This window comes from Oncorhynchus keta, chromosome 1 (assembly GCF_023373465.1).
Source record: "Oncorhynchus keta strain PuntledgeMale-10-30-2019 chromosome 1, Oket_V2, whole genome shotgun sequence".
Lineage (NCBI taxonomy): Eukaryota > Metazoa > Chordata > Actinopteri > Salmoniformes > Salmonidae > Oncorhynchus > Oncorhynchus keta.
The window spans coordinates 9,964,312-9,991,765 of record NC_068421.1 but is presented as its reverse complement, the minus strand read 5'-3'; the positions used below and the strand labels follow the sequence as shown (position 1 = coordinate 9,991,765).

At 55.8% G+C, this 27,454-nt stretch overlaps 1 protein-coding gene across 3 annotated transcripts in view; it reads right to left on the bottom strand.

Moving 5' to 3' along the window:
* Window positions 1–13,306: 13,306 nt before the first annotated feature.
* Window positions 13,307–27,454, bottom strand: part of LOC118383958 (rho guanine nucleotide exchange factor 26-like) — a 132,223-nt gene continuing 118,075 nt past the window's right edge. For 2 of the 3 annotated variants that reach the window (XM_052495611.1, XM_052495464.1), the window contains 2 exons: window positions 25,900–26,004; window positions 13,307–15,249 (listed from right to left, as the gene is read on the bottom strand). In XM_052495611.1, the coding sequence (XP_052351571.1) occupies window positions 15,107–15,249; window positions 25,900–26,004 (248 nt within the window). In that variant the 3' untranslated portion in view covers window positions 13,307–15,106. The remainder of the gene's footprint in view (window positions 15,250–25,899; window positions 26,005–27,454) is intronic. The other variant, XM_052495542.1, reaches the window with a different exon arrangement.

Genomic DNA, 27,454 nt, shown 5'->3' with positions numbered 1-27,454 from the left:
AGATGTCTGGTCCCTAACAGATGTCTGGTCCCTGGTCCCCAGTCATAACAGATGTCTGGTCCCCAGCCATAACAGATGTCTGGTCCCTGGTCCCCAGTCATAACAGAGGTCTGGTCCCTGGTCCCCAGCCATAACAGATGTCTGGTCCCCAGCCATAACAGATGTCTGGTCCCTGGTCCCCAGTCATAACAGATGTCTGGTCCCTGGTCCCCAGTCACAACAGATGTCTGGTCCCCAGTCATAACAGATGTCTGTTCCCTGGTCCCCAGCCATAACAGATGTCTGGTCCCTGGTCCCCAGTCATAACAGATGTCTGGTCTGGTCCCCAGTCATAACAGATGTCCCTGGTCCCCAGTCATAACAGATGTCTGGTCCCTGGTCCCCAGTCATAACAGATGTCTGGTCCCTGGTCCCCAGTCATAACAGATGTCTGGTCCCTGGTCCCCAGTCATAACAGATGTCTGGTCCCTGGTCCCCAGCCATAACAGATGTCTGGTCCCTGGTCCCCAGTCATAACAGATGTCTGGTCCCTGGTCCCCAGTCATAACAGATGTCTGTCATAACCTGGTCCCCAGTCATAACAGATGTCTGGTCCAGATGTCTGGTCCCCAGCCATAACAGATGTCTGGTCCCTGGTCCCCAGTCATAACAGATGTCTGGTCCCTGGTCCCCAGTCACAACAGATGTCTGGTCCCTGGTCCCCAGTCATAACAGATGTCTGGTCCCTGGTCCCCAGTCATAACAGATGTCTGGTCCCTGGTCCCCAGTCATAACAGATGTCTGGTCCCTGGTCCCCAGTCATAACAGATGTCTGGTCCCTGGTCCCCAGTCATAACAGATGTCTGGTCCCCAGTCATAACAGATGTCTGATCCCTGGTCCCCAGCCATAACAGATGTCTGGTCCCCAGCCATAACAGATGTCTGGTCCCTGGTCCCCAGTCATAACAGATGTCTGTCTGTGTCCCATAACAGGTCCTGGTCCCCAGCCATAACAGATGTCTGTCCCTGGTCCCCAGCCATAACAGATGTCCCTGGTCCCCATCCATAACAGATGTCTGGTGCCTGGTCCCCAGCCATAACAGATGTCTGGTGCCTGGTCCCCAGCCATAACAGATGTCTGGTCCCTGGTCCCCAGCCATAACAGATGTCTGGTCCCTGGTCCCCAGCCATAACAGATGTCTGGTCCCCAGCCATAACAGATGTCTGGTCCCTGGTCCCCAGTCATAACAGATGTCTGGTCTGGTCCCCAGTCATAACAGATGTCTGGTCCCTGGTCCCCAGCCATAACAGATGTCTGGTCCCTGGTCCCCAGCCATAACAGATGTCTGTCCTGGTCCCCAGCCATAACAGATGTCTGTTCCCTGGTCCCCAGCCATAACAGATGTCTGGTCCCCAGTCATAACAGATGTCTGGTCCCTGGTCCCCAGCCATAACAGATGTCTGGTCCCTGGTCCCCCATAACAGATGTCTGGTCCCTGGTCCCCAGTCATAACAGATGTCTGGTCCCTGGTCCCCAGTCATAACAGATGTCTGGTCCCTGGTCCCCAGTCATAACAGATGTCTGGTCCCTGGTCCCCAGTCATAACAGATGTCTGGTCCCTGGTCCCCAGTCATAACAGATGTCTGGTCCCCAGTCATAACAGATGTCTGGTCCCTGGTCCCATAACAGATGTCTGGTCCCTGGTCCCCAGTCATAACAGATGTCTGTTCCCTGGTCCCCAGCCATAACAGATGTCTGGTCCCCAGCCATAACAGATGTCTGGTCCCTGGTCCCCAGTCATAACAGATGTCTGGTCCCTGGTCCCCAGTCATAACAGATGTCTGGTCCCTGGTCCCCAGCCATAACAGATGTCTCTAACAGATGTCTGGTCCCTGGTCCCCAGCCATAACAGATGTCTGGTCCCTGGTCCCCAGCCATAACAGATGTCTGTCCCTGGTCCCCAGCCATAACAGATGTCTGTCCCTGGTCCCCAGCCATAACAGATGTCTGTCCCTGGTCCCCAGTCATAACAGAGCCATAACAGATGTCTGGTCCCTGGTCCCCAGCCATAACAGATGTCTGGTCCCTGGTCCCCAGCCATAACAGATGTCTGGTGCCTGGTCCCCAGTCATAACAGATGTCTGGTCCCTGGTCCCCAGCCATAACAGATGTCTGGTCCCTGGTCCCCAGTCATAACAGATGTCCCCTGGTCCCTGGTCCCCAGCCATAACAGATGTCTGGTCCCCAGTCATAACAGATGTCTGGTCCCTGGTCCCCAGCCATAACAGAGATGTCCCTGGTCATAACAGATGTCTGGTCCCCAGCCATAACAGATGTCTGGTCCCTGGTCCCCAGCCATAACAGATGTCTGGTCCCCAGTCATAACAGATGTCTGGTCCCTGGTCCCCAGCCATAACAGATGTCTGGTCCCTGGTCCCCCCATAACAGAGTCCCCATCATAACAGATGTCTGGTCCCTGGTCCCCAGCCATAACAGATGTCTGGTCCCTGGTCCCCAGCCATAACAGATGTCTGTCCCTGGTCCCCAGTCATAACAGATGTCTGGTCCCTGGTCCCCAGTCATAACAGATGTCTGGTCCCTGGTCCCCAGTCATAACAGATGTCTGGTCCCTGGTCCCCAGTCATAACAGATGTCTGGTCCCTGGTCCCCAGCCATAACAGATGTCTGGTCCCCAGCCATAACAGATGTCTGGTCCCCAGTCATAACAGATGTCTGGTCCCTGGTCCCCCATAACAGAGCCATAACAGATGTCTGGTCCCCAGCCATAACAGATGTCTGGTCCCCAGTCATAACAGATGTCTGGTCCCTGGTCCCCAGCCATAACAGATGTCTGGTCCCTGGTCCCCAGCCATAACAGATGTCTGGTCCCCAGCCATAACAGATGTCTGGTCCCTGGTCCCCAGTCATAACAGATGTCTGTTCCCTGGTCCCCAGCCATAACAGATGTCTGTCCCTGGTCCCCAGTCATAACAGATGTCTGGTCCATAACAGATGTCTGGTCCCCAGCCATAACAGATGTCTGGTCCCCAGCCATAACAGATGTCTGGTCCCTGGTCCCCAGCCATAACAGATGTCTGGTCCCTGGTCCCCAGCCATAACAGATGTCTGTCATAACAGATGTCTGGTCCCTGGTCTGGTCCCCAGTCATAACAGATGTCTGGTCCCTGGTCCCCAACCATAACAGATGTCTGGTCCCTGGTCCCCAGCCATAACAGATGTCTGGTCCCTGGTCCCCAGCCATAACAGATGTCTGGTCCCTGGTCCCCAGTCATAACAGATGTCCCTGGTCCCCAGTCATAACAGATGTCTGGTCCCTGGTCCCCAGCCATAACAGATGTCTGGTCCCTGGTCCCCAGTCATAACAGATGTCTGGTCCCCAGTCATAACAGATGTCTGTCCCTGGTCCCCAGTCATAACAGATGTCTGGTCCCCAGTCACAACAGATGTCTGGTCCCCAGCCATAACAGATGTCTGTCCCTGGTCCCCAGTCATAACAGATGTCTGGTCCCTGGTCCCCAGTCACAACAGATGTCTGGTCCCTGGTCCCCAGTCATAACAGATGTCTGGTCCCCAGCCATAACAGATGTCTGTTCCTGGTCCCCAGCCATAACAGATGTCTGGTCCCTGGTCCCCAGCCATAACAGATGTCTGGTCCCTGGTCCCCAGCCATAACAGATGTCTGGTCCCTGGTCCCCAGCCATAACAGATGTCTGGTCCCTGGTCCCCAGCCATAACAGATGTCTGGTCCCTGGTCCCCAGTCATAACAGATGTCTGGTCCCTGGTCCCCAGTCATAACAGATGTCTGGTCCCTGGTCCCCAGCCATAACAGATGTCTGGTCCCTAACAGATGTCTGGTCCCTGGTCCCCAGCCATAACAGATGTCTGTCCCTGGTCCCAGCCATAACAGATGTCTGGTCCCCAGCCATAACAGATGTCTGGTCCCTGGTCCCCAGTCATAACAGAGGTCTGGTCCCCAGTCATAACCTGGTCCCCAGCCATAACAGATGTCTGGTCCTGGTCCCCAGTCATAACAGATGTCTGTTCCTGGTCCCCAGCCATAACAGATGTCTGGTCCCCAGCCATAACCTGGTCTCCCCATAACAGATGTCTGGTCCCCAGCCATAACAGATGTCTGGTCCCTGGTCCCCAGTCATAACAGATGTCTGGTCCCTGGTCCCCAGTCATAACAGATGTCTGTCCCTGGTCCCCAGTCATAACAGATGTCTGGTCCCTGGTCCCCAGTCATAACAGATGTCTGGTCCCTGGTCCCCAGCCATAACAGATGTCTGGTCCCTGGTCCCCAGCCATAACAGATGTCTGGTCCCTGGTCCCCAGTCATAACAGATGTCTGGTCCCCAGTCATAACAGATGTCTGGTCCCCAGTCATAACAGATGTCTGGTCCCTGGTCCCCAGTCATAACAGATGTCTGGTCCCCAGTCATAACAGATGTCTGGTCCCTGGTCCCCAGTCATAACAGATGTCTGGTCCCCAGCCATAACAGATGTCTGGTCCCTGGTCCCCAGTCATAACAGATGTCTGGTCCCTGGTCCCCAGTCATAACAGATGTCTGGTCCCTGGTCCCCAGTCATAACAGATGTCTGGTCCCTGGTCCCCAGTCATAACAGATGTCTGGTCCCTGGTCCCCAGTCATAACAGATGTCTGGTCCCCAGTCATAACAGATGTCTGGTCCCTGGTCCCCAGTCATAACAGATGTCTGGTCCCTGGTCCCCAGCCATAACAGATGTCTGTTCCCTGGTCCCCAGTCATAACAGATGTCTGTTCCCTGGTCCCCAGCCATAACAGATGTCTGGTCCCCAGTCCATAACAGATGTCTGGGCCCTGGTCCCCATCCATAACAGATGTCTGGTCCCTGGTCCCCAGCCATAACAGATGATGTCCCTGGTCCCCAGCCATAACAGATGTCTGGTCCCTGGTCCCCAGCCATAACAGATGTCTGGTCCCTGGTCCCCAGCCATAACAGATGTCTGGTCCCTGGTCCCCAGTCATAACAGATGTCTGGTCCCAGATGGTCCCCAGCCATAACAGATGTCTGGTCCCCAGCCATAACAGATGTCTGGTCCCTGGTCCCCAGTCATAACAGATGTCTGGTCCCCAGCCATAACAGATGTCTGGTCCCTGGTCCCCAGCCATAACAGATGTCTGGTCCCTGGTCCCCAGCCATAACAGATGTCTGTTCCCTGGTCCCCAACCATAACAGATGTCTGGTCCTGGTCCCCAGCCATAACAGATGTCTGGTCCCCAGTCATAACAGATGTCCTGGTCCCCAGCCATAACAGATGTCTGGTCCCTGGTCCCCAGTCATAACAGATGTCTGGTCCCTGGTCCCCAGTCATAACAGATGTCTGGTCCCTGGTCCCCAGTCATAACAGATGTCTGGTCCCTGGTCCCCAGTCATAACAGATGTCCTGTCCTGGTCCCAGTCATAACAGATGTCTGGTCCCCAGTCATAACAGATGTCTGGTCCCCAGTCATAACAGATGTCTGGTCCCTGGTCCCCAGTCATAACAGATGTCTGGTCCCTGGTCCCCAGCCATAACAGATGTCTGGTCCCTGGTCCCCAGCCATAACAGATGTCTGGTCCCCCAGTCATAACAGATGTCTGGTCCCCAGTCATAACAGATGTCTGGTCCCTGGTCCCCAGTCATAACAGATGTCTGGTCCCTGGTCCCCAGTCACAACAGATGTCTGGTCCCCAGCCATAACAGATGTCTGGTCCCTGGTCCCCAGCCATAACAGATGTCTGTCTGGTCCCCAGCCATAACAGATGTCTGGTCCCTGGTCCCCAGTCATAACAGATGTCTGGTCCCCAGCCAGTAACAGATGTCTGGTCCCCAGCCATAACAGATGTCTGGTCCCTGGTCCCCAGTCATAACAGATGTCTGGTCCCTGGTCCCCAGTCATAACAGATGTCTGGTCCCTGGTCCCCAGCCATAACAGATGTCTGGTCCCTGGTCCCCAGCCATAACAGATGTCTGGTCCCTGGTCCCCAGTCATAACAGATGTCTGTCCCTGGTCCCCAGCCATAACAGATGTCTGGTCCCTGGTCCCCAGCCATAACAGATGTCTGGTCCCCAGTCATAACAGATGTCATAACAGATGTCTGGTCCCCAGTCATAACAGATGTCTGGTCCCTGGTCCCCAGTCATAACAGATGTCTGGTCCCTGGTCCCCAGTCATAACAGATGTCTGGGTCATAACAGATGTCTGGTCCCCAGTCATAACAGATGTCTGGTCCCCAGTCATAACAGATGTCTGGTCCCTGGTCCCCAGTCATAACAGATGTCCCTGGTCCCCAGTCACAACAGATGTCTGGTCCTGGTCCCCAGCCATAACAGATGTCTGGTCCCTGGTCCCCAGTCATAACAGATGTCTGGTCCCAGTCATAACAGATGTCTGGTCCCTGGTCCCCAGTCACAACAGATGTCTGGTCCCTGGTCCCCAGTCATAACAGATGTCTGGTCCCTGGTCCCCAGTCATAACAGATGTCTGGTCCCTGGTCCCCAGCCATAACAGATGTCTGTTCCCTGGTCCCCAGCCATAACAGATGATGTCCCTGGTCCCCAGTCATAACAGATGTCTGGTCCCTGGTCCCCAGTCATAACAGATGTCTGGTCCCTGGTCCCCAGCCATAACAGATGTCTGGTCCCTGGTCCCCAGTCATAACAGATGTCTGTTCCCTGGTCCCCAGTCATAACAGATGTCTGGTCCCTGGTCCCCAGTCACAACAGATGTCTGGTCCCCAGTCATAACAGATGTCTGGTCCCTGGTCCCCAGTCACAACAGATGTCTGTTCCCTGGTCCCCAGTCATAACAGAGGTCTGGTCCCCAGTCACAATAGATGTCTGGTCCCCAGTCATAACAGATGTCTGGTCCCTGGTCCCCAGCCATAACAGAGGTCTGTTCCCTGGTCCCCAACCATAACAGATGTCTGGTCCCCAGCCATAACATATGTCTGGTGCCTGGTCCCCAGTCATAACATATGTCTGGTGCCTTGTCCCCAGCCATAACAGATGTCTGTTCCCTGGTCCCCAGCCATAACAGATGTCTGGTCCCTGGTCCCCAGCCATAACAGATGTCTGGTCCCTGGTCCCCAGCCATAACAGATGTCTGGTCCCTGGTCCCCAGTCACCAGATGTCTGGGGTCCCCATAACAGATGTCTGGTCCCTGGTCCCCAGCCATCCTTTCACTCCTCCTCTCTACATTTTCCTCCTCTGTCTAACAGATGTCTGGTCTACCATTCTAAGTTCCAAGCATCTGCCCTAACCCTAGGAATGTCTTTGCCACCCTCCCCTCCTGAATGTCCCCCTCCCTCCTCCCTCTCTGCAGATGACTTCGTCAACCATTTTGAAAAGAAGGTCGATGACATCCGATCCCCGCTTGCTAAGTCAAACAGACACCGCTGGTTCTGCTCACACTGCCCTACCCTATGCTCTGACCTCTTTCTCCCCTCTCTCCAGATGAAGATCTCAGTCACAACAGATGTCTGGTTGTGACGGCCTGGTCCCCGCCCAACAACCTGCCCGCTTGACCCTATCCCTCCTCTCTTCTCCAGACCATTTCCGGAGACCTTCTCCTCTACCTCACCTCGCTCATCAACTCATCCCTGACCGCTGGCTACGTCCCCTCCCGTCTTCAAGAGAGCAGAGTTGCACCCTTCTGAAAAAAAAACCTACACTCGATCCCTCCGATGTCAACAACTACAGACCAGTATCCCTTCTCTCTTTTCAGTCCAAAACAGAGCGTGCCGTCCTTGGCCAGCTCTACCGCTGGTCCCCTCTCAGAATGACCTTCTTGATCCAAACCAGTCAGGTTTCAAGACTAGTCATTCAACTGAGACTGCTCTTCTCTGTATCACGGAGGCGCTCCGCACTGCTAAAGCTAACTCTCTCTCCTCTGCTCTCATCCTTCTAGACCTATCGGCTGCCTTCGACACTGTGAACCATCAGATCCTCCTCTCCACCCTCTCCAGAGTCTGGGTCTCCGGCGCGGCCCACGCTTGGATTGCGTCCTACCTGACAGGTCGCTCCTACCAGGATGGCGTGGCGAGAATCTGTCTCCTCACCACGCGCCTCACCACTGGTGTCCCCCAGGGCTCTGTTCTAGGCCCTCTCTTATTCTCGCTATACACCAAGTCACTTGGCTCTGTCATAACCTCACATGGTCTCTCCTATCATTGCTATGCAGACCACACAATTAATCTTTCCTTTCCCTTCTGATGACCAGGTGGCGATCGCATCTCTGCATGTCTGGCAGACATATCAGTGTGGATGACGGATCACCACCTCAAGCTGAACCTCAGCAAGACGGAGCTCCTCTCCTCCCGGGAAGGACTGCCCAGTCCATGATCTCGCCATCACGGTTGACAACTCCATTGTGTCCTCCCAGAGCGCTAAGAACCTCTGTGATCCTGGACAACACCCTGACGTCTCAACTAACATCAAGGCGGTGTCCCGTTCCTGTAGGTTCATGCTCTACAACATCCGCAGAGTACGACCCTGCCTCACACAGGAAGCGGCGCAGGTCCTAATCCAGGCATGTCATCTCCCGTCTTGATTACTGCAACAGATGTCTGGCTTCCCTGGTGCCATTAAACCCCTACAAGTCATCCAGAACGCCGCAGCCCGTCTGGTGTTCAACCTTCCCAAGATTCTGGTCACATAACAGACTGGTCCCGCTCCTCCGTCTGTTCCCTCCACTGGCTTCCAGTTGAAGTCGCATCCGCAGTACAAGACCATGGTGCTCGCCACGGAGCTGTGAGGGGTCCTCAGTACCTCCAGGCTCTGATCAGGCCCTACACCCAAACAAGGGCACTGCGTTCATCCACCTCTGGCCTGCTCCCTCCCTACCACTGAGGAAGTACAGTTCCCGCTCAGCCCAGTCAAAACTGTTCGCTGCTCTGGCCCCCAATGGTGGAACAAACTCCTCACGACGCCAGGACAGCGGAGTCAATCACCACCTTCCGGAGACACCTGAAACCCCACCTCTTCAAGGAATACCAGATAGGGTAAGTAAGGGTAGGTAATCCTTCTCCCCCAACAAGATTTAGATGCAAGTGGCTGTTCCACTGGTTGTCATAAGGTGTATGCAGCCATAACAATCTTGTAAGTGCTCTGGATAAGAGCTGGTCCCTGCTAAATGACTTAAATGTTAAATGTTAAATGTATAACAGAGGTCTGGTCCCCAGTCACAATAGATGTCTGGTCCCCAGCCATAACAGATGTCTGGTCCCTGGTCCCCAGCCATAACAGATGTCTGGTCCCTGGTCCCCAGCCATAACAGATGTCTGTTCCCTGGTCCCCAGCCATAACAGATGTCTGTTCCCTGGTCCCCAACCATAACAGATGTCTGGTCCCTGGTCCCCAGTCATAACAGATGTCTGGTCTGGTCCCCAGTCACAACAGATGTCTGGTCCCCAGCCATAACAGAGGTCTGGTCCCCAGTCATAACAGATGTCTGTTCCCTGGTCCCCAGCCATAACAGATGTCTGGTCCCCAGCCATAACAGATGTCTGGTCCCTGGTCCCCAGTCATAACAGATGTCTGGTCCCCAGTCATAACAGATGTCTGGTCCCCAGCCATAACAGATGTCTGGTCCCCAGTCATAACAGATGTCTGGTGCCTGGTCCCCAGCCATAACAGATGTCTGGTGCCTGGTCCCCAGTCATAACAGATGTCTGGTGCCTGGTCCCCAGTCATAACAGATGTCTGTTCCCTGGTCCCCAGCCATAACAGATGTCTGGTCCCTGGTCCCCAGCCATAACAGATGTCTGTTCCCTGGTCCCCAGCCATAACAGATGTCTGGTCCCAGTCATAACAGATGGTCTGGTCCCCAGTCATAACAGATGTCTGTTCCCTGGTCCCCAGCCATAACAGATGTCTGGTCCCATAACAGATGTCTGGTCCCCAGTCATAACAGATGTCTGGTGCCTGGTCCCCAGCCATAACATATGTCTGGTGCCTGGTCCCCAGTCATAACATATGTCTGGTGCCTTGTCCCCAGCCATAACAGATGTCTGTTCCCTGGTCCCCAGCCATAACAGATGTCTGGTCCCTGGTCCCCAGCCATAACAGATGTCTGGTCCCTGGTCCCCAGCCATAACAGATGTCTGGTCCCTGGTCCCCAGCCATAACAGATGTCTGGTCCCTGGTCCCCAACCATAACAGATGTCTGTTCCCCAGTCACAACAGATGTCTGGTCCCTGGTCCCCAGGCATAACCGGTGTCTGGTCCCTGGTCCCCAGTCATAACAGATGTCTGTTCCCTGGTCCCCAGTCATAACAGATGTCTGTTCCCTGGTCCCCAGCCATAACAGATGTCTGGTCCCTGGTCCCCAGCCATAACAGATGTCTGGTCCCTGGTCCCCAGTCACAACAGAGGTCTGGTCCCCAGCCATAACAGATGTCTGGTCCCTGGTCCCCAGCCATAACAGATGTCTGGTCCCTGGTCCCCAGCCATAACAGAGGTCTGTTCCTGGTCCCAACCATAACAGATGTCTGGTCCCCAGCCATAACAGATGTCTGGTCCCCAGCCATAACAGATGTCTGGTGCCTGGTCCCCAGTCATAACAGATGTCTGGTCCCTGGTCCCCAGCCATAACAGATGTCTGTTCCCTGGTCCCCAGTCATAACAGATGTCTGTTCCCTGGTCCCTAGTCACAACAGATGTCTGGTCCCTGGTCCCCAGTCATAACAGATGTCTGTTCCCTGGTCCCCAACCATAACAGATGTCTGGTCCCCAGTCATAACAGATGTCTGGTCCCCAGCCATAACAGATGTCTGGTCCCCAGCCATAACAGATGTCTGGTCCCTGGTCCCCAGTCATAACAGATGTCTGGTCCCTGGTCCCCAACCATAACAGATGTCTGGTCCCTGGTCCCCAGCCATAACAGATGTCTGGTCCCTGGTCCCCTAAATTCACAGGGCGCTTCTTCAAAGATACATCAGCATTCTGAAAGAAAACAACAGATCGCAAATATGCCAAGGGACTTTTATTAAAAAGAAATATATACTGAACAAGAGTAAATGCAACAATTAGACATAGCTACAGTTCATATCAGGAAATAAATTCATTAGGCCCTAATCTATGGATTTCACGGGGAGCCGGGCTCAGCCAATCAGGATGAGTTTTATTAGGGGCTTTATTACAGACAGAAATACTCCTCAGATTCATCAACTGTCCGGGTGGCTGCTCTCAGAAGATCCCGCAGGTGAAGAAGCCGGTGTGTCCCGGGTCATAAGGCGTGGTTACACGTGGGTCTGCTGTTGGTCCCCAGCCATAACAGAGCCGGGTGTGGCGTAACAGGGTAGGCGTGGTTACACGTGGTCTGCTGTTGTGAAGCCGGGTGTGTCGGTCGTGGGTAGGCGTGGTTACGTGGTCTGCAGCCGGGTGTGTGGTCGTGGGTAGGCGTGGTTAGCCACGTGGTCTGCTGTTGTCAAAGAAGACTGGGTGTGGTGGTCGTGGGTAAAAAGGCGTGGTGTGGCGGCCGTGTCGGCACGGGAGCCGGGTAGGCGTGGTTACACGTGGTCTGGTTGTGAAGCTGGTCGTGGGTAGGCGTGGTTACACGTGGTCTGCTGTGTGAAGCGGGTGTGGTCGTGGGTAGGCGTGGTTACACGTGGTCTGCTGTTGTGAAGCCGGGTGTGGCGGTCGTGGGTAGGCGTGGTTACACGTGGTCTGCTGTTGTGAAGCCGGGTGTGGCGGTCGTGGGTAGGCGTGGTACACGTGGTCTGCTGTTGTGAAGCCGGGTGTGGTAGGCGTGGTTACACGTGGTCTGCTGTTGTGAAGCCGGGTGTGGCGGTCGTGGGTAGGCGTGGTTACACGTGGTCTGCTGTTGTGAAGCCGGGTGTGGCGGTCGTGGGTAGGCGTGGTTACACGTGGTCTGCTGTTGTGAGACCAGTTGGACGTAATGCCAAATTCTCTAAAACAATGTTGTAAACGGTAGAGAAACTAACATTACATTCTCTGGCAACAGCTCTGGTGGAGATTCCTGCAGTCAGTGTGTCAACTACACGCTCCATCAAAACTTGAGACATCTGTGGCATTGTGTTGTGTGACAAAACTGCACATTTTAGAGAGGCCTTTTATTGTCCCCGGCACATCAAGGTGGACCTGTGTAATGGTCATGCTGCCACACCTGTCAGGTGGACGGATTATCTTGACCAACGAGAAATGCTGACGGACAGCGATGTAAACAAATTTGAGCAAAATAAAGTTTTTGCGCAAATGGAAAATTTCTAGGATGTTTTGTTTCAGCCCATGAAACACAGGACCAACACTTTACGTTTATATTTTTGTTAAGTATAGATTAAAAGGGCCTCTCTAGTGGCACAGTGGTCTAAAGCACTGCATTGCAATGTTAGCTGTGCCACTGGAGATTCTGGGTTCGTGTTCAGGATCTGTTGCAGCCGGCCGCGACAGGGAGACCCATGGGATGGTGCACAATTAGCCCAGCGTCGTCCGGGTTAGGGGAGGGTTCGGCCCAGCGTCGTCCGGGTTAGGGGAGGGTTCGGCCCAGCGTCGTCCGGGTTAGGGGAGGGTTCGGCCCAGCGTCGTCCGGGTTCATCCGGGAGGGGAGGGTTCGGCCCAGCGTCGTCCGGGTTAGGGGAGGGTTCGGCCCAGCGTCATCCGGGTTAGGGGAGGGTTCGGCCCAGCGTCATCCGGGTTAGGGAGGGTTTGACCCAGCATTGTCCGGGTTAGGGAGGGTTCGCCCAGCGTCGTCCGGGTTAAGCCCAGCGTCGTCCGGGTTAGGGAGGGTTGGCCCAGCGTCGTCCGGGTTAGGGGAGGGTTTGACCCAGCATTGTCCGGGTTTGGGAGGGTTCGGCCCAGCGTCGTCCGGGTTTTGGGAGGGTTCGGCCCAGCGTCGTCCGGGTTAGGGGAGGGTTTGGCCCAGCGTCGTCCGGGTTAGGGAAGGGTTTGGCCCAGCGTCGTCCGGGTTAGGGAAGGGTTTGGCCCAGCGTCGTCCGGGTTTGGCCCAGCGTCGTCCGGGTTTGGCCCAGCGTCGTCCGGGTTAAGGAGTTTGACAGGCAGGGATGTCCTTCAACCATCGTGCACTAGCGACTCCTGTGGCCAGATGCTGACACGTTCACCAGGTGCATGGTGTTTCCTTTGACACATTGGTGCTGCTGGCTTAAGTGGGCATTGTGTCAAGGAGCAGTGCGCCCCGGTTGGGTTTCGGAGGACGCACGGCTCTCGACCGTCGCCGTTCCTGAATCCGTACGGAAATTCCAGCAATAAGACAATTGGAGAGAAAACGGGGTATAAAAACACAAAGAAAAAAACTTTAAAAAAGTCGATTAAATATCTGAAGGCTTCATCATCTACAATGTAAATCTATAGCTGTGGATTACATGCATGTTTAAACAGAGGTTAATATTAGTTACATATTTACATGAATGGTTAAATTCATGTCGCATCAGTTTTCCCTGAGAGCTTTTTGTCTTCTGGGTCAGACCACATGATAGGTCGTGGTCTGGTTTGATGAACGGTGTTACAACAGGAAGCTGATCGGGCCTCGTTTCCTTCAACGATGTGAGACAACGTTACACACAACGTTACACACAACGTTACACACAACATTACACACTTTAAAAAAAGAGATGAATCATGCTGGACAATCAAGTTACAACCACAGCTCTGTTTTTCTTTTCCAGTTTCAGAACAGAGACCCGTCACACCATTTAATTTCATTTTCTCTCCTGCTGCACGTCACCGAAATCATAAGGAGAGTATTTTTAAAAAGGTCCATCTCTGACATCACTGGGCATAATCACACCGAGTGGCAGACCGACGGAGCTCTGTGGGGACGGAAATGGTTCTATTTATGTAAAGTGACATTAAGCTAGAGGCAAAGTGCCCAATTACAGATCCACTTCCAGCCCGTATGCATTGTGTACCTCGTAGGACTATATGGGTCAGCTGCGTAGAACTATATGGGTCAGTTGTGTAGAACTATATGGGTCAGTTGCATAGGACCATATGGGTCAGTTGCGTAGAACTATATGGGTCAGTTGCGTAGAACCATATGGGTCAGTTGCGTAGAACTATATGGGTCAGTTGTGTAGAACTATATGGGTCAGTTGCGTACGGTGAAACCACAGAGCAGAGGTGAAACTGAACTGGACAGTGAGCCATGTTGGCTCTATTCACTCAGCCAATTCACCAGTCTCATCACACACTATAGCCTGACCACAGAGCAGAGGTGAAACTGAACTGGACGGTGAGCCATGTTGGCTCTATTCACTCAGCCAATTCATCAGTCTCATCACACCAGGACAAACAGGAATTTAAAAAAGAATGACAATTAAAACAAATATATATACAGATCATCAACATAGTTGTTTTGGCTCATATAAATTGTTAGTTACTATGTAGTAGAGAGGGTAAGTTTCATTCATGGAAACTCCTGGGGAGTCTTTCAGAAGGAAACAGTTGATCAAATGAATCTGTGTCCATATCAGTTTGAATGCGTCGTCCTACATTCGGTGTCCACTCTGTACGCGGCAGTTTTGAACTTTGACCCCCAGCACGTCCTCTGTGTGTGTTCAAGGGGGATGTCCATCGGGGCAACGACAGTTACACGGACAGTGGTTGGCCAGTCTCCCATCAGGGGGAGGAATCAGAGTGTTGTCGACAGGTCATAGGGTCAAATTTCGTTACGGCAGAAGGCGGAGAACGTCACACTGCATGGGCAACGATCATAAACCACATTCTAACAGATACACAGCAGCAGGCAAGGCTCACACATACATTTGTCTGTTGACCCACGGAGAGATTATATTGGTGCATTTTAGTGTCAGTCGGCTCTCATATTGGTTGATAAGTGCTTGAAGGCAGCTCATTGGTGTATTCAGTGATGGTCCGCTCAACATTGGTCAAAGGCCGTCGTTGGCATACGGTTCACTCATTGGTCTGTCTGAGAACAGGCTTGTGTAATTAGTGGGTGGAGCCTGCAGTTCCAGATCACTCATTGGTCTGTCTGAGAACAGGCTTGTGTAATTAGTGGGTGGAGCCTGCAGTTCCAGATCACTCATTGGTCTGTCTGAGAACAGGCTTGTGTAATTAGTGGGTGGAGCCTGCAGTTCCGGATCACACATTGGTTTCCAGCCCCTGGAGGCGGTCCATCCTCTGCACGTTGCGCTCAATTGTGGCCTGGCACGTGATTGGTTCAGCACATTCTGACAGGAACCAACCCCTCTCGCCATCACGGAGTCGCTCGCCCTCATACCAGCCTGAAAGAGAGACACACAGCACTCTATATTCCTTTATTTACCCTTCAGAAAATCACTTCACAGGGCTGCAGGGCCACAGGCCTGAAGGAAATCGTTTCCTGTTCAAAGCAGGAAGTGAGCACTAAGCTAGCTCTTAAATGGCGTCCGTTTGATGCACTATTCTGTCTGTTCTACAAAAAGCCCTTTTACATGAAAGAGATGGTTGCCATGGAGACACAAAGGTAAATTACCTTTGACCTTGAGTGTGTGACTGTGTGTGCGCATCAACACGACACAGACACATCTCTTTCAATGACTTTCCAGGGAGAAAAAAACAAGTGAGAGACCAATAAGAGGAGGTGGAAAGAGGGACGACAGAGAGAGAGAGAGGCAGGCAGGGGGAGAGAGAGAGAGGCAGGGGAGGAGAGAGAGGGACAGGGGGAGAGAGAGAGAGGCAGGCAGGGGGAGAGAGAGAGACCAATAAGAGGAGTGGAAAGAGGGAGGCAGGAGAGAGAGAGAGGCAGGCAGGGGGAGAGAGAGAGACCAATAAGAGGGGAGAGAAAGAGGGAGGCAGGGACAGAGAGAGAGAGGAAGGCAGGGGGGAGAGAGAGAGACCAATAAGGGGAGAGAGAGAAGGCAGGAGGGGAGAGAGAGAGATAGAGAGAGGCAGGCAGGGGGAGAGAGAGAGAGATAAGAGGAGGTGGAAAGAGGGAGGCAGGCAGGGGGATAGAGAGAGAGGCAGGCAGGGGGAGAGAGAGAGAGCAATAAGGCAGGGGGGAAAGAGGCAGGCAGGAGATAGAGAGAGGCAGGCAGGGGAGAGAGAGGCAGACAGGGGGAGAAAGAGGGAGACAGAGAGATAGAGAGAGGCAGGCAGGGGGGAGAGAGAGAGAGAGGCAGGCAGGTGGAAGAGGGAGACAGAGAGAGAGAGAGGCAGGCAGGGAGAGAGAGAGACCAATAAGAGGCAGGCAGGAAAGAGAGGCAGGCAGAGAGAGAGAGAGGCAGGCAGCGAGAGAGAGAGCAGGCATAAGAGGAGTGGAAAGCAGGGACGACAGAGAGATAGAGAGAGGCAGGCAGGGGAGAGAGAGAGAGACCAATAAGAGGAGGTGGAAAGAGAGGCAGGCAGATAGAGAGAGGCAGGCAGGGGGAGAGAGAGAGGCAGGCAGGGGAGGAGAGAAAGAGGCAGGCAGAGAGATAGAGAGAGGCAGGCAGGGGAGAGAGAGAGGCAGGCAGGGGAGAAAGAGGGGCAGACAGAGAGAGAGAGAGGCAGGCAGGGGAGAGAGAGAGACCGGGGGATAAGAGGAGGTGGAAAGAGGGAGGCAGGCAGAGAGAGAGAGGCAGGCAGGGGAGAGAGAGAGGAGATAAGAGGCAGGCAGGAAAGAGGCAGACAGAGAGATAGAGAGAGGCAGGCAGAGAGAGAGAGACCAATAAGAGGCAGGCAGAGAGAGAGAGAGACGCAGGCAGAGATAGAGAGAGGCAGGCAGGGGAGAGAGAGAGGCAGGCAGTGGAGAGGGACAGGCAGAGAGAGAGAGGCAGGCAGGGGAGAGAGAGAGACCAATAAGAGGAGGTGGAAAGAGGCAGACAGAGAGATAGAGAGAGAGGCAGGCAGGGGAGAGAGAGAGAGGCAATAAGAGGAGGTGGAAAGCAGGCAGGAGAGAGAGAGAGGCAGGCAGGGGGGGAGAGAGACCAATAAGCAGGAGGGGAAAGAGGGAGGCAGGCAGGGAGATAGAGAGAGGCAGGCAGGGGGAGAGAGAGAGACCAATAAGGGGAGGTGGAAAGAGGGCAGGCAGAGAGAGAGAGAGGCAGGCAGGGGAGAGAGAGAGCAATAAGAGGAGAGAGAAAGAGGCAGGCAGGGGAGAGAGAGAGAGAGGCAGGCAGGGGGAGAGAGAGAGACCAGAGGCAAGAGGAGGTGGAAAGAGGCACGACAGAGAGAGAGAGAGAGGCAGGCAGGGGAGAGAGAGACCAATAAGAGGAGGCAGGCAGAGGGAGAGAGAGAGAGAGGCAGGCAGGGGGAGAGAGAGAGGCAGGCAGGGAGAGAGAGAGAGAGGCAGGCAGGGGGAGAGAGAGAGGCAGGCAGGGAGAGAGAGAGAGAGAGGCAGGAGAGAGAGAGAGAGGCAGGCAGGAGAGAGAGAGAGAGAGAGGCAGGCAGGGGGAGAGAGAGAGAGAGAGGCAGGCAGGAGAGAGAGAGAGAGAGAGGCAGGCAGAGAGAGAGAGAGGCAGGCAGGGGGGAGAGAGAGAGAGGCAGGCAGAGAGAGAGAGAGAGAGGCAGGCAGGGGGGGAGAGAGAGAGAGGCAGGCAGGAGAGAGAGAGAGGCAGGCAGAGGGAGAGAGAGGCAGGCAGAGAGAGAGAGAGAGGCAGGGGGAGAGAGAGAGAGAGGCAGGCAGGAGAGAGAGAGAGAGAGGCAGGCAGAGAGAGAGAGAGAGAGGCAGGGGAGAGAGAGAGAGAGAGGCAGGCAGAGAGAGAGAGAGGAGGCAGGGAGAGAGAGAGAGAGAGGCAGGCAGAGAGAGAGAGGCAGGCAGGAGGAGAGGAGGCAGAGAGAGAGAGAGGCAGGCAGAGGAGAGAGAGAGAGGAGGCAGGCAGGGGGAGGAGAGAGAGAGAGGCAGGCAGGGGGGAGAGAGAGAGAGGCAGGCAGGGGGAGAGAGAGAGAGAGCAGGCAGGGGGAGAGGAGAGAGAGAGGCAGGCAGGGGGAGAGAGAGAGAGGCAGGCAGAGAGAGAGAGAGGCAGGCAGGGAGGAGAGAGAGGCAGGGGGGAGAGAGAGAGAGAGAGGCAGGGGGAGAGAGAGAGAGGCAGGCAGGGGAGAGAGAGAGAGGCAGGCAGGGGAGAGAGAGAGAGGCAGGCAGGGGGAGAGAGAGAGAGAGGCAGGCAGGGGGAGAGAGAGAGAGAGAGGCAGGCAGGGGAGAGAGAGAGAGAGAGGCAGGCAGGGGGAGAGAGAGAGGCAGGCAGGGTAGGGGGAGAGAGAGAGAGAGAGGCAGGCAGGGGGAGAGAGAGAGAGGCAGGCAGGGGGAGAGAGAGAGGCAGGCAGGCAGGGGGAGAGAGAGAGAGGAGGCAGGGGGAGAGAGAGAGAGAGAGAGGCAGGCAGGGGGAGAGAGAGAGGCAGGCAGGGGGAGAGAGAGAGAGAGAGGCAGGGGGGGAGAGAGAGAGAGGCAGGCAGGGGGAGAGAGAGAGAGAGAGAGGCAGGCAGGGGGAGAGAGAGAGAGAGAGGCAGGCAGGGGGAGAGAGAGAGAGAGGCAGGCAGGGGAGAGAGAGAGAGAGGGCAGGCAGGGGGAGAGAGAGAGAGAGGCAGGCAGGGGGAGAGAGAGAGGCAGGCAGGCAGGGGGAGAGAGAGAGAGAGAGGCAGGCAGGGGGAGAGAGAGAGAGAGAGGCAGGCAGGGGAGAGAGAGAGAGAGGCAGGGGGAGAGAGAGAGAGAGAGGCAGGCAGGAGAGAGAGACCAATAAGAGGAGGTGGAAAGGGAGACAGAGAGATAGAGAGAGGCAGGCAGGGGGAGAGAGAGAGACCAATAAGAGGAGGTGGAAAGAGGGACACAGAGAGATAGAGAGAGGCAGGCAGGGGGAGAGAGAGAGACCAACAAGAGGAGGTGGAAAGAGGGACGACAGAGAGATAGAGAGAGGCAGGCAGGGAGAGAGAGAGACCAATAAGAGGAGGTGGAAAGAGGGACGACAGAGAGATAGAGAGAGGCAGGCAGGGGAGAGAGAGAGACCAATAAGAGGAGGTGGAAAGAGGGACGACAGAGAGATAGAGAGAGGCAGGCAGGGGGAGAGAGAGAGACCAATAAGAGGAGGTGGAAAGAGGGACGACAGAGAGATAGAGAGAGGCAGGCAGGGGGGAGAGAGAGAGACCAATAAGAGGAGGTGGAAAGAGGGACGACAGAGAGATAGAGAGAGGCAGGCAGGGGGGAGAGAGAGAGACCAATAAGAGGAGGTGGAAAGAGGGGACGACAGAGAGAGAGAGAGGCAGGCAGGGGAGAGAGAGAGACCAATAAGAGGAGGTGGAAAGAGGGACGACAGAGAGAGAGAGAGGCAGGCAGGGGGAGAGAGAGAGACCAATAAGAGGAGGTGGAAAGAGGGACGACAGAGAGATAGAGAGAGGCAGGCAGGGGAGAGAGAGAGACCAATAAGAGGAGGTGGAAAGAGGGACGACAGAGAGATAGAGAGAGGCAGGCAGGGGGAGAGAGAGAGACCAATAAGAGGAGGTGGAAAGAGGGACGACAGAGAGATAGAGAGAGGCAGGCAGGGGGAGAGAGAGAGACCAATAAGAGGAGGTGGAAAGAGGGACGACAGAGAGATAGAGAGAGGCAGGCAGGGGAGAGAGAGAGACCAATAAGAGGAGGTGGAAAGAGGGACGACAGAGAGATAGAGAGAGGCAGGCAGGGGGAGAGAGAGAGACCAATAAGAGGAGGTGGAAAGAGGGACGACAGAGAGATAGAGAGAGGCAGGCAGGGGGAGAGAGAGAGACCAATAAGAGGAGGTGGAAAGAGGGACGACAGAGAGATAGAGAGAGGCAGGCAGGGGAGAGAGAGAGACCAATAAGAGGAGGTGGAAAGAGGGACGACAGAGAGATAGAGAGAGGCAGGCAGGGGGAGAGAGAGAGACCAATAAGAGGAGGTGGAAAGAGGGACGACAGAGAGATAGAGAGAGGCAGGCAGGGGGGAGAGAGAGAGACCAATAAGAGGAGGTGGAAAGAGGGACGACAGAGAGATAGAGAGAGGCAGGCAGGGGGAGAGAGAGAGGCAGGCAGGGGGAGAGAGAGAGAGAGGCAGGGGAGAGAGAGAGAGAGGCAGGCAGGGGAGAGAGAGAGAGGCAGGCAGGGGGAGAGAGAGAGAGAGAGGCAGGGGGAGAGAGAGAGAGGCAGGCAGGGGGGAGAGAGAGAGAGAGAGGCAGGCAGGGGGAGAGAGAGAGAGAGAGGCAGGCAGGGGGAGAGAGAGAGAGAGAGAGGCAGGCAGGGGAGAGAGAGAGAGAGAGGCAGGCAGGGGAGAGAGAGAGAGAGAGGCAGGCAGGGGGAGAGAGAGAGAGAGAGGCAGGCAGGGGGAGAGAGAGAGAGAGAGGCAGGGGAGAGAGAGAGAGAGAGAGGAGAGAGAGAGGCAGGCAGGGGGAGAGAGAGAGAGAGGCAGGCAGGGGGAGAGAGAGAGAGAGAGAGAGGCAGGGAGAGAGAGCAGAGAGAGAGGCAGGGGGAGAGAGAGAGAGAGAGGAGGCAGGGGGAGAGAGAGAGAGAGAGGCAGGGGGAGAGAGAGAGAGAGGCAGGCAGGGGAGAGAGAGAGGCAGGGGAGAGAGAGGCAGGCAGGGGGGAGAGAGAGAGAGAGGCAGGCAGGGGGAGAGAGAGAGAGAGAGGCAGGCAGGGGGAGAGAGAGAGAGAGGCAGGCAGGGGGGGAGAGAGAGAGAGAGGCAGGCAGGGGAGAGAGAGAGAGGCAGGCAGGGGGAGAGAGAGAGAGAGAGGCAGGCAGGGGGAGAGAGAGAGAGGCAGGCAGGGGAGAGAGAGAGAGAGAGGCAGGGGGAGAGAGAGAGAGAGGCAGGCAGGGGGGAGAGAGAGAGAGAGGCAGGCAGGGGGAGAGAGAGAGAGGCAGGCAGGGGGAGAGAGAGAGAGAGAGGCAGGCAGGGGGAGAGAGAGAGAGAGAGGCAGGCAGGGGGAGAGAGAGAGAGAGAGAGGCAGGCAGGGGGAGAGAGAGAGAGAGAGAGGCAGGGAGGGGGAGAGAGAGAGAGAGAGGCAGGCAGGGGGAGAGAGAGAGAGGCAGGCAGGCAGGGGGAGAGAGAGAGAGGCAGGCAGGGGGAGAGAGAGAGAGGCAGGCAGGGGGAGAGAGAGGAGAGAGAGAGAGGCAGGGGAGAGAGAGAGAGAGAGGCAGGGGGAGAGAGAGAGAGAGAGGCAGGCAGGGGGAGAGAGAGAGAGAGAGGCAGGCAGGGGGAGAGAGAGAGAGAGAGGCAGGCAGGGGGAGAGAGAGAGAGAGGCAGGCAGGGGGAGAGAGAGAGAGAGAGGCAGGCAGGGGGAGAGAGAGAGAGAGAGGCAGGCAGGGGGAGAGAGAGAGAGAGAGAGGCAGGCAGGGGGAGAGAGAGAGAGAGGCGGGCAGGGGGAGAGAGAGAGAGAGAGGCAGGCAGGGGGAGAGAGAGAGAGAGAGGCAGGCAGGGGGAGAGAGAGAGAGAGGCAGGGGGCAGGGGGAGGGGAGAGAGAGAGGCAGGCAGGGGGAGAGAGAGAGAGAGAGGCAGGCAGGAGAGAGAGAGAGGCAGGGGGAGGCAGGCAGGGGAGAGAGAGGAGGGGGAGAGAGAGAGGGCAGGCAGGGGAGAGAGAGAGAGAGAGGGCAGGCAGGGGGAGAGAGAGAGAGGCAGGCAGGGGGGAGAGAGAGAGAGAGGCAGGCAGGGGGAGAGAGAGAGAGGAGGCAGGGGAGAGAGAGAGAGAGAGGCAGGCAGGGGAGAGAGAGAGAGAGAGAGGCAGGCAGGGGAGAGAGAGAGAGAGAGGCAGGGGGAGAGAGAGAGAGAGAGGCAGGCAGGGGAGAGAGAGAGAGAGAGGCAGGCAGGGAGAGAGAGAGAGAGGCAGGCAGGGAGAGAGAGAGAGAGAGAGGCAGGCAGGAGGGAGAGAGAGAGAGAGGCAGGCAGGGGGAGAGAGAGAGAGGCAGGCAGGGGGAGAGAGAGAGAGAGAGAGGCAGGGGGAGAGAGAGAGAGAGGCAGGCAGGGGAGAGAGAGAGAGAGGCAGGCAGGGGAGAGAGAGAGAGGCAGGCAGGGGGAGAGAGGAGAGGCAGGCAGGGGGGAGAGAGAGAGAGAGGCAGGCAGGGGGGAGAGAGAGAGAGAGGCAGGCAGGGGAGAGAGAGAGGAGGCAGGCAGGGGAGAGAGAGAGAGAGGCAGGCAGGGGGAGAGAGAGAGAGAGCAGGCAGGAGAGAGAGCAGGCAGGGGGAGAGAGAGAGAGAGAGGCAGGCAGGGGGAGAGAGAGAGAGGCAGGGGAGAGAGAGAGAGAGGCAGGGGGAGAGAGAGAGAGCAGGCAGGCAGGGGAGAGAGAGAGAGAGGCAGGCAGGGGAGAGAGAGAGAGGCAGGCAGGCAGGGGAGAGAGAGAGAGGCAGGCAGGCAGGGGAGAGAGAGAGAGAGAGGCAGGGAGGGGGAGAGAGAGGAGGGGGAGAGAGGAGAGAGAGGCAGGGGAGAGAGAGAGAGAGAGGCAGGCAGGGGAGAGAGAGAGAGAGAGGCAGGCAGGGGAGAGAGAGAGAGAGAGCAGGCAGGGGAGAGAGAGAGAGAGAGAGAGGCAGGCAGGGGAGAGAGAGAGAGAGAGGCAGGAGGAGAGGGAGAGACAGGGGAGAGAGGCAGACAGCAGGGGGGAGAGAGAGAGAGAGGCAGGCAGGGGGAGAGAGAGAGAGAGGAGGCAGGCAGGGGAGAGAGAGAGAGAGAGGCAGGGGGAGAGAGAGAGGCAGGCAGGGGGAGAGAGAGAGAGAGAGGCAGGCAGGAGAGAGAGAGAGAGAGGCAGGCAGGGGAGAGAGAGAGAGAGAGGCAGGCAGGGGGAGAGGAGAGAGAGAGGCAGGCAGGGGAGGAGAGAGAGAGAGAGAGGCAGGGGGAGAGAGAGAGAGGCAGGCAGGGGGAGAGAGAGAGAGAGGCAGGCAGGGGGAGAGAGAGAGAGAGGCAGGCAGGGGAGAGAGAGAGAGAGGCAGGCAGGGGGAGAGAGGCAGGCAGGGGAGAGAGAGGCAGGGGGAGAGAGAGAGAGAGGCAGGGGAGAGAGAGAGAGAGGCAGGCAGGGGGAGAGAGAGAGAGAGAGGCAGGCAGGGGGAGAGAGAGAGAGAGAGAGGCAGGCAGGGGGAGAGAGAGAGAGAGAGGCAGGGGAGAGAGAGAGAGAGGAGGCAGGGGAGAGAGAGAGAGAGAGGCAGGCAGGAGAGAGAGAGAGAGAGAGCAGGCAGGGAGAGAGAGAGAGAGAGGCAGGCAGGGGAGAGAGAGAGAGAGAGGCAGGGGGGAGAGAGAGAGAGAGAGGCAGGGGGAGAGAGAGAGAGAGGCAGGCAGGGGGAGAGAGAGAGAGAGAGGCAGGCAGGGGGAGGAGAGAGAGGCAGGCAGGGGAGAGAGAGAGAGAGAGGCAGGCAGGGGGAGAGAGAGAGAGAGAGGCAGGGGGAGAGAGAGAGAGAGGCAGGCAGGGGGAGAGAGAGAGAGAGAGGCAGGGGGAGAGAGAGAGAGAGAGAGGCAGGGGAGGGAGGCAGGCAGGGGAGAGAGAGAGGCAGGCAGGGGGAGAGAGAGAGAGAGGCAGGCAGGAAGAGAGAGAGGAGAGAGGCAGGGGGGGAGAGAGAGAGAGAGAGACAGGAGGGGAGAGAGAGAGGCAGAGGCAGGGGGGAGAGGGAGAGAGCAAGAGAGAGAGAAGGAGGCAGGCAGGGGAGAGAGAGAGAGGCAGGCAGGGGGGGAGAGAGAGAGAGAGAGGCAGGGGGAGAGAGAGAGAGAGGCAGGCAGGGGGAGAGAGAGAGAGAGGCAGGCAGGGGGAGAGAGAGAGAGGCAGGCAGGGGGAGAGAGAGAGAGGCAGGCAGGGGGAGAGAGAGGCAGGCAGGGGGAGAGAGAGAGGCAGGCAGGGGGAGAGAGAGAGGCAGGCAGGGGGGGAGAGAGAGAGAGGCAGGCAGGGGGAGAGAGAGAGAGAGAGGCAGGGGGAGAGAGAGAGAGAGAGGCAGGCAGGGGGGAGAGAGGAGAGAGAGGCAGGCAGGGGGAGAGAGAGGAGAGGCAGGGGAGAGAGAGAGAGAGGCAGGCAGGGGAGGGAGAGAGAGAGCGGGGAGAGAGGAGAGGCAGGGGCAGCGAGAGAGAGAGGCAGGCAGGGAAAGAGAGAGAGAGAGGCAGGGAGAGAGAGAGAGAGGCAGGCAGGGGGCAGAGAGAGAGAGAGGCAGGCAGGGCGAGAGAGAGAGAGGAGGCAGCGAGAGGGAGAGAGCGAGAGAGAGGCAGGGGGCGAGAGAGAGAGAGGCAGGCAGGGGAGAGAGAGAGAGAGAGGCAGGCAGGGGGAGAGAGAGAGAGAGGCAGGCAGGGGAGAGAGAGAGAGGCAGGCAGGGGGAGAGAGAGAGAGGCAGGCAGGGAGAGAGAGAGAGAGAGGCAGGGGGGAGAGAGAGAGGAGGCAGGGGGAGAGAGAGAGAGAGGCAGGCAGGGGGAGAGAGAGAGAGAGAGCAGGCAGGGAGGAGAGAGAGAGAGAGAGGCAGGCAGGGGGAGAGAGAGAGGCAGGCAGGGAGAGAGAGAGGAGGCAGGCAGGGGGAGGAGAGAGAGAGAGAGGCAGGCGGGGGAGAGAGAGAGAGAGAGAGAGGCAGGCAGGGAGAGAGAGAGAGAGAGAGAGAGGCAGGCAGGGAGAGAGAGAGAGAGAGAGAGGCAGGCAGGGGGAGAGAGAGAGAGAGAGGCAGGCAGGGGAGAGAGAGAGAGAGGCAGGCAGGGGAGAGAGAGAGAGAGAGAGAGAGGCAGGCAGGAGAGAGAGAGAGAGAGGCAGGCAGGGGAGAGAGAGAGGCAGGCAGGGAGAGGCAGGTAAGAGAGAGAGAGGCAGAGAGGCAGGCAGAGAGAGAGGCAGAGAGAGAGAGAGGCAGGCAGGGGAGGAGAGAGAGAGAGGCAGGCAGGGGGAGAGAGAGAGGCAGGCAGGGGGAGAGAGAGAGAGGCAGGCAGGGGAGAGAGAGAGGCAGGCAGGGGGGGAGAGAGAGGCAGGCAGGAGAGAGAGAGGCAGGCAGAGGAGGAGAGGCAGGCAGAGCAGAGAGAGAGGCAGGCAGGCAGAGAGAGAGAGGCAGGCAGGCAGAGAGAGAGAGCAGGCAGAGAGAGAGAGAGGCAGGCAGGAGGAGAGAGCAGGCAGGCAGAGAGAGAGAGGCAGGCAGGCAGAGAGAGAGAGCAGGCAGCAGCAGAGAGGCAGGCAGGCAGAGAGAGAGAGAGGCAGGCAGCGAGAGAGAGAGGCAGGCAGAGAGAGAGAGAGGCAGGCAGCGAGAGAGAGAGGCAGGCAGAGAGAGAGAGAGAGAGAGGCAGGAGAGAGAGAGAGAGAGAGGCAGGCAGAGAGAGAGAGGCAGGCAGGGGAGAGAGAGAGGCAGGCAGGGGGAGAGAGAGAGAGAGGCAGGCAGGAGAGAGAGAGCAGGCAGGGGGGAGAGAGCAGGCAGGCAGGCAGAGAGAGAGGCAGGCAGGGGGAGAGAGAGGCAGGCAGAGAGAGAGAGGCAGGCAGAGAGAAAGAGAGAGCAGGCAGAGAGAGAGAGAGAGGCAGGCAGAGAGAGAGAGGCAGGCAGAGAGAGAGAGAGAGGCAGGCAGCGAGAGAGAGAGGCAGGCAGGCGGAGAGAGAGAGGCAGGCAGAGAGAGGTAGGCAGAGAGAGAGACAGGCAGGCAGGCGGAGAGAGGCAGGCAGAGAGAGAGAGAGGCAGGCAGAGAGAGAGAGAGGCAGGCAGGGGGAGATAGAGAGGCAGGCAGGGGGAGATAGAGAGGCAGGCAGGGGGAGAGAGAGAGGCAGGCAGGGGGAGAGAGAGAGAGACAGAGAGAGACGCAGAGAGAGAGACACAGACAGAGTGAGGCAGACAGAAGGAGGCAGACAGAAGGAGGCAGACAGAAGGAGGCAGAGAGAAGGAGGCAGAGAGAGAGGCAGAGAGAGAGGCAGAGAGAGAGGCAGAGAGAGAGGCACAGAGAGAGGCAGAGAGAGAGAGAGACACAGAGAGAGGCAGAGAGAGAGAGAGACACAGAGAGAGACACAGAGAGAGACACAGAGAGAGGCAGAGAGAGAGACATGAGAGTAACAGTGTAACATACCATCCTCCACAGTCTGTGACACCAGGACCACGTCAGCCACCTGCAGTGACAGCTCATCAGGCTGCTTGGCTGTGTATGTCCTCGTCACCACCACCTGCATGGCATCTGGGACAACACAAACACAACACAGAGTTAAACTCAGGGACAATACAAACACAACACAGAGTTAAAATCTGGGACAACACAAACACAACACAGTTAAACTCTGGTACAACACAAACAGCAACACAGAGTTAAAATCTGGGACAACACAAACACAACACAGAGTTTAAACTCTAACCCTGGTACAACACAAACAGCAACACAGAGTTAAAATCTGGGACAACACAAACACAACACAGAGTTTAAACTCTAACCCTGGTACAACACAAACACAACACAGAGTTAAAATCTGGGACAATACAAACACAACACAGTTAAACTCTGGGACAATACAAACACAACACAGTTAAACTCTGGGACAACACAAACACAACACAGTTAAACTCTGGGACAATACAAACACAACACAGTTAAACTCTGGGACAACACAAACACAACACAGAGTTAAACTCTGGGACAATACAAACACAACACAGTTAAACTCTGGGACAACACAAACACAACACAGAGTTTAAACTCTAACGCTAAAACAACACAAACACAACACAGTTAAACTCTGGGACAACACAAACACAACACAGAGTTTAAACTCTAACCCTAAAACAACACAAACACAACACAGTTAAACTCTGGGACAATACAAACACAACACAGAGTTTAAACTCTAACCCTGGTACAACACAAACACAACACAGAGTTAAAATCTGGGACAATACAAACACAACACAGAGTTTAAACTCTAACCCTGGTACAACACAAACACAACACAGAGTTAAAATCTGGGACAATACAAACACAACACAGAGTTTAAACTCTAACCCTGGTACAACACAAACACAACACAGAGTTAAAATCTGGGACAATACAAACACAACACAGAGTTTAAACTCTAACCCTAAAACAACACAAACACAACACAGTTAAACTCTGGGACAATACAAACACAACACAGAGTTTACATTCTAAACCTGGTACAACACAACACAGAGTTAAACTCTAACTCTGGGACAAAACAAAAATAACAGAGTTCACATTTTAAGTCTGGGACAACACAAACATAACACAGAGTTTAAACTCTAATCCTGGACAACACAGTTTACCCTTCAGTCCTGGATTTTTATTAAGTGCGGCAGCCTAGTGGTTAGAGCGTTGGACTAGTAACCGGAAGGTTGCGAGTTCAAACCCCCGAGCTGTCGTTCTGCCCCTGAACAGGCAGTTAACCCACTGTTCCCAGGCAGTCATTGAAAATAAGAATATGTTCTTAACTGACTTGCCTGGTTAAATAAAGGTAAAATAAAAAATAAAAAAATGTAAGTAACAAACAAGTTGTAGAAGTCATAATACGTGTATTTGATCCGTAGCAGTGATTTTTGTTTTATTTATTAAGTTCAACAGAAAAGCCCTGAAAATGACTCATGTGTTTACTACCAAATGCACAAGAACTGACGAACCA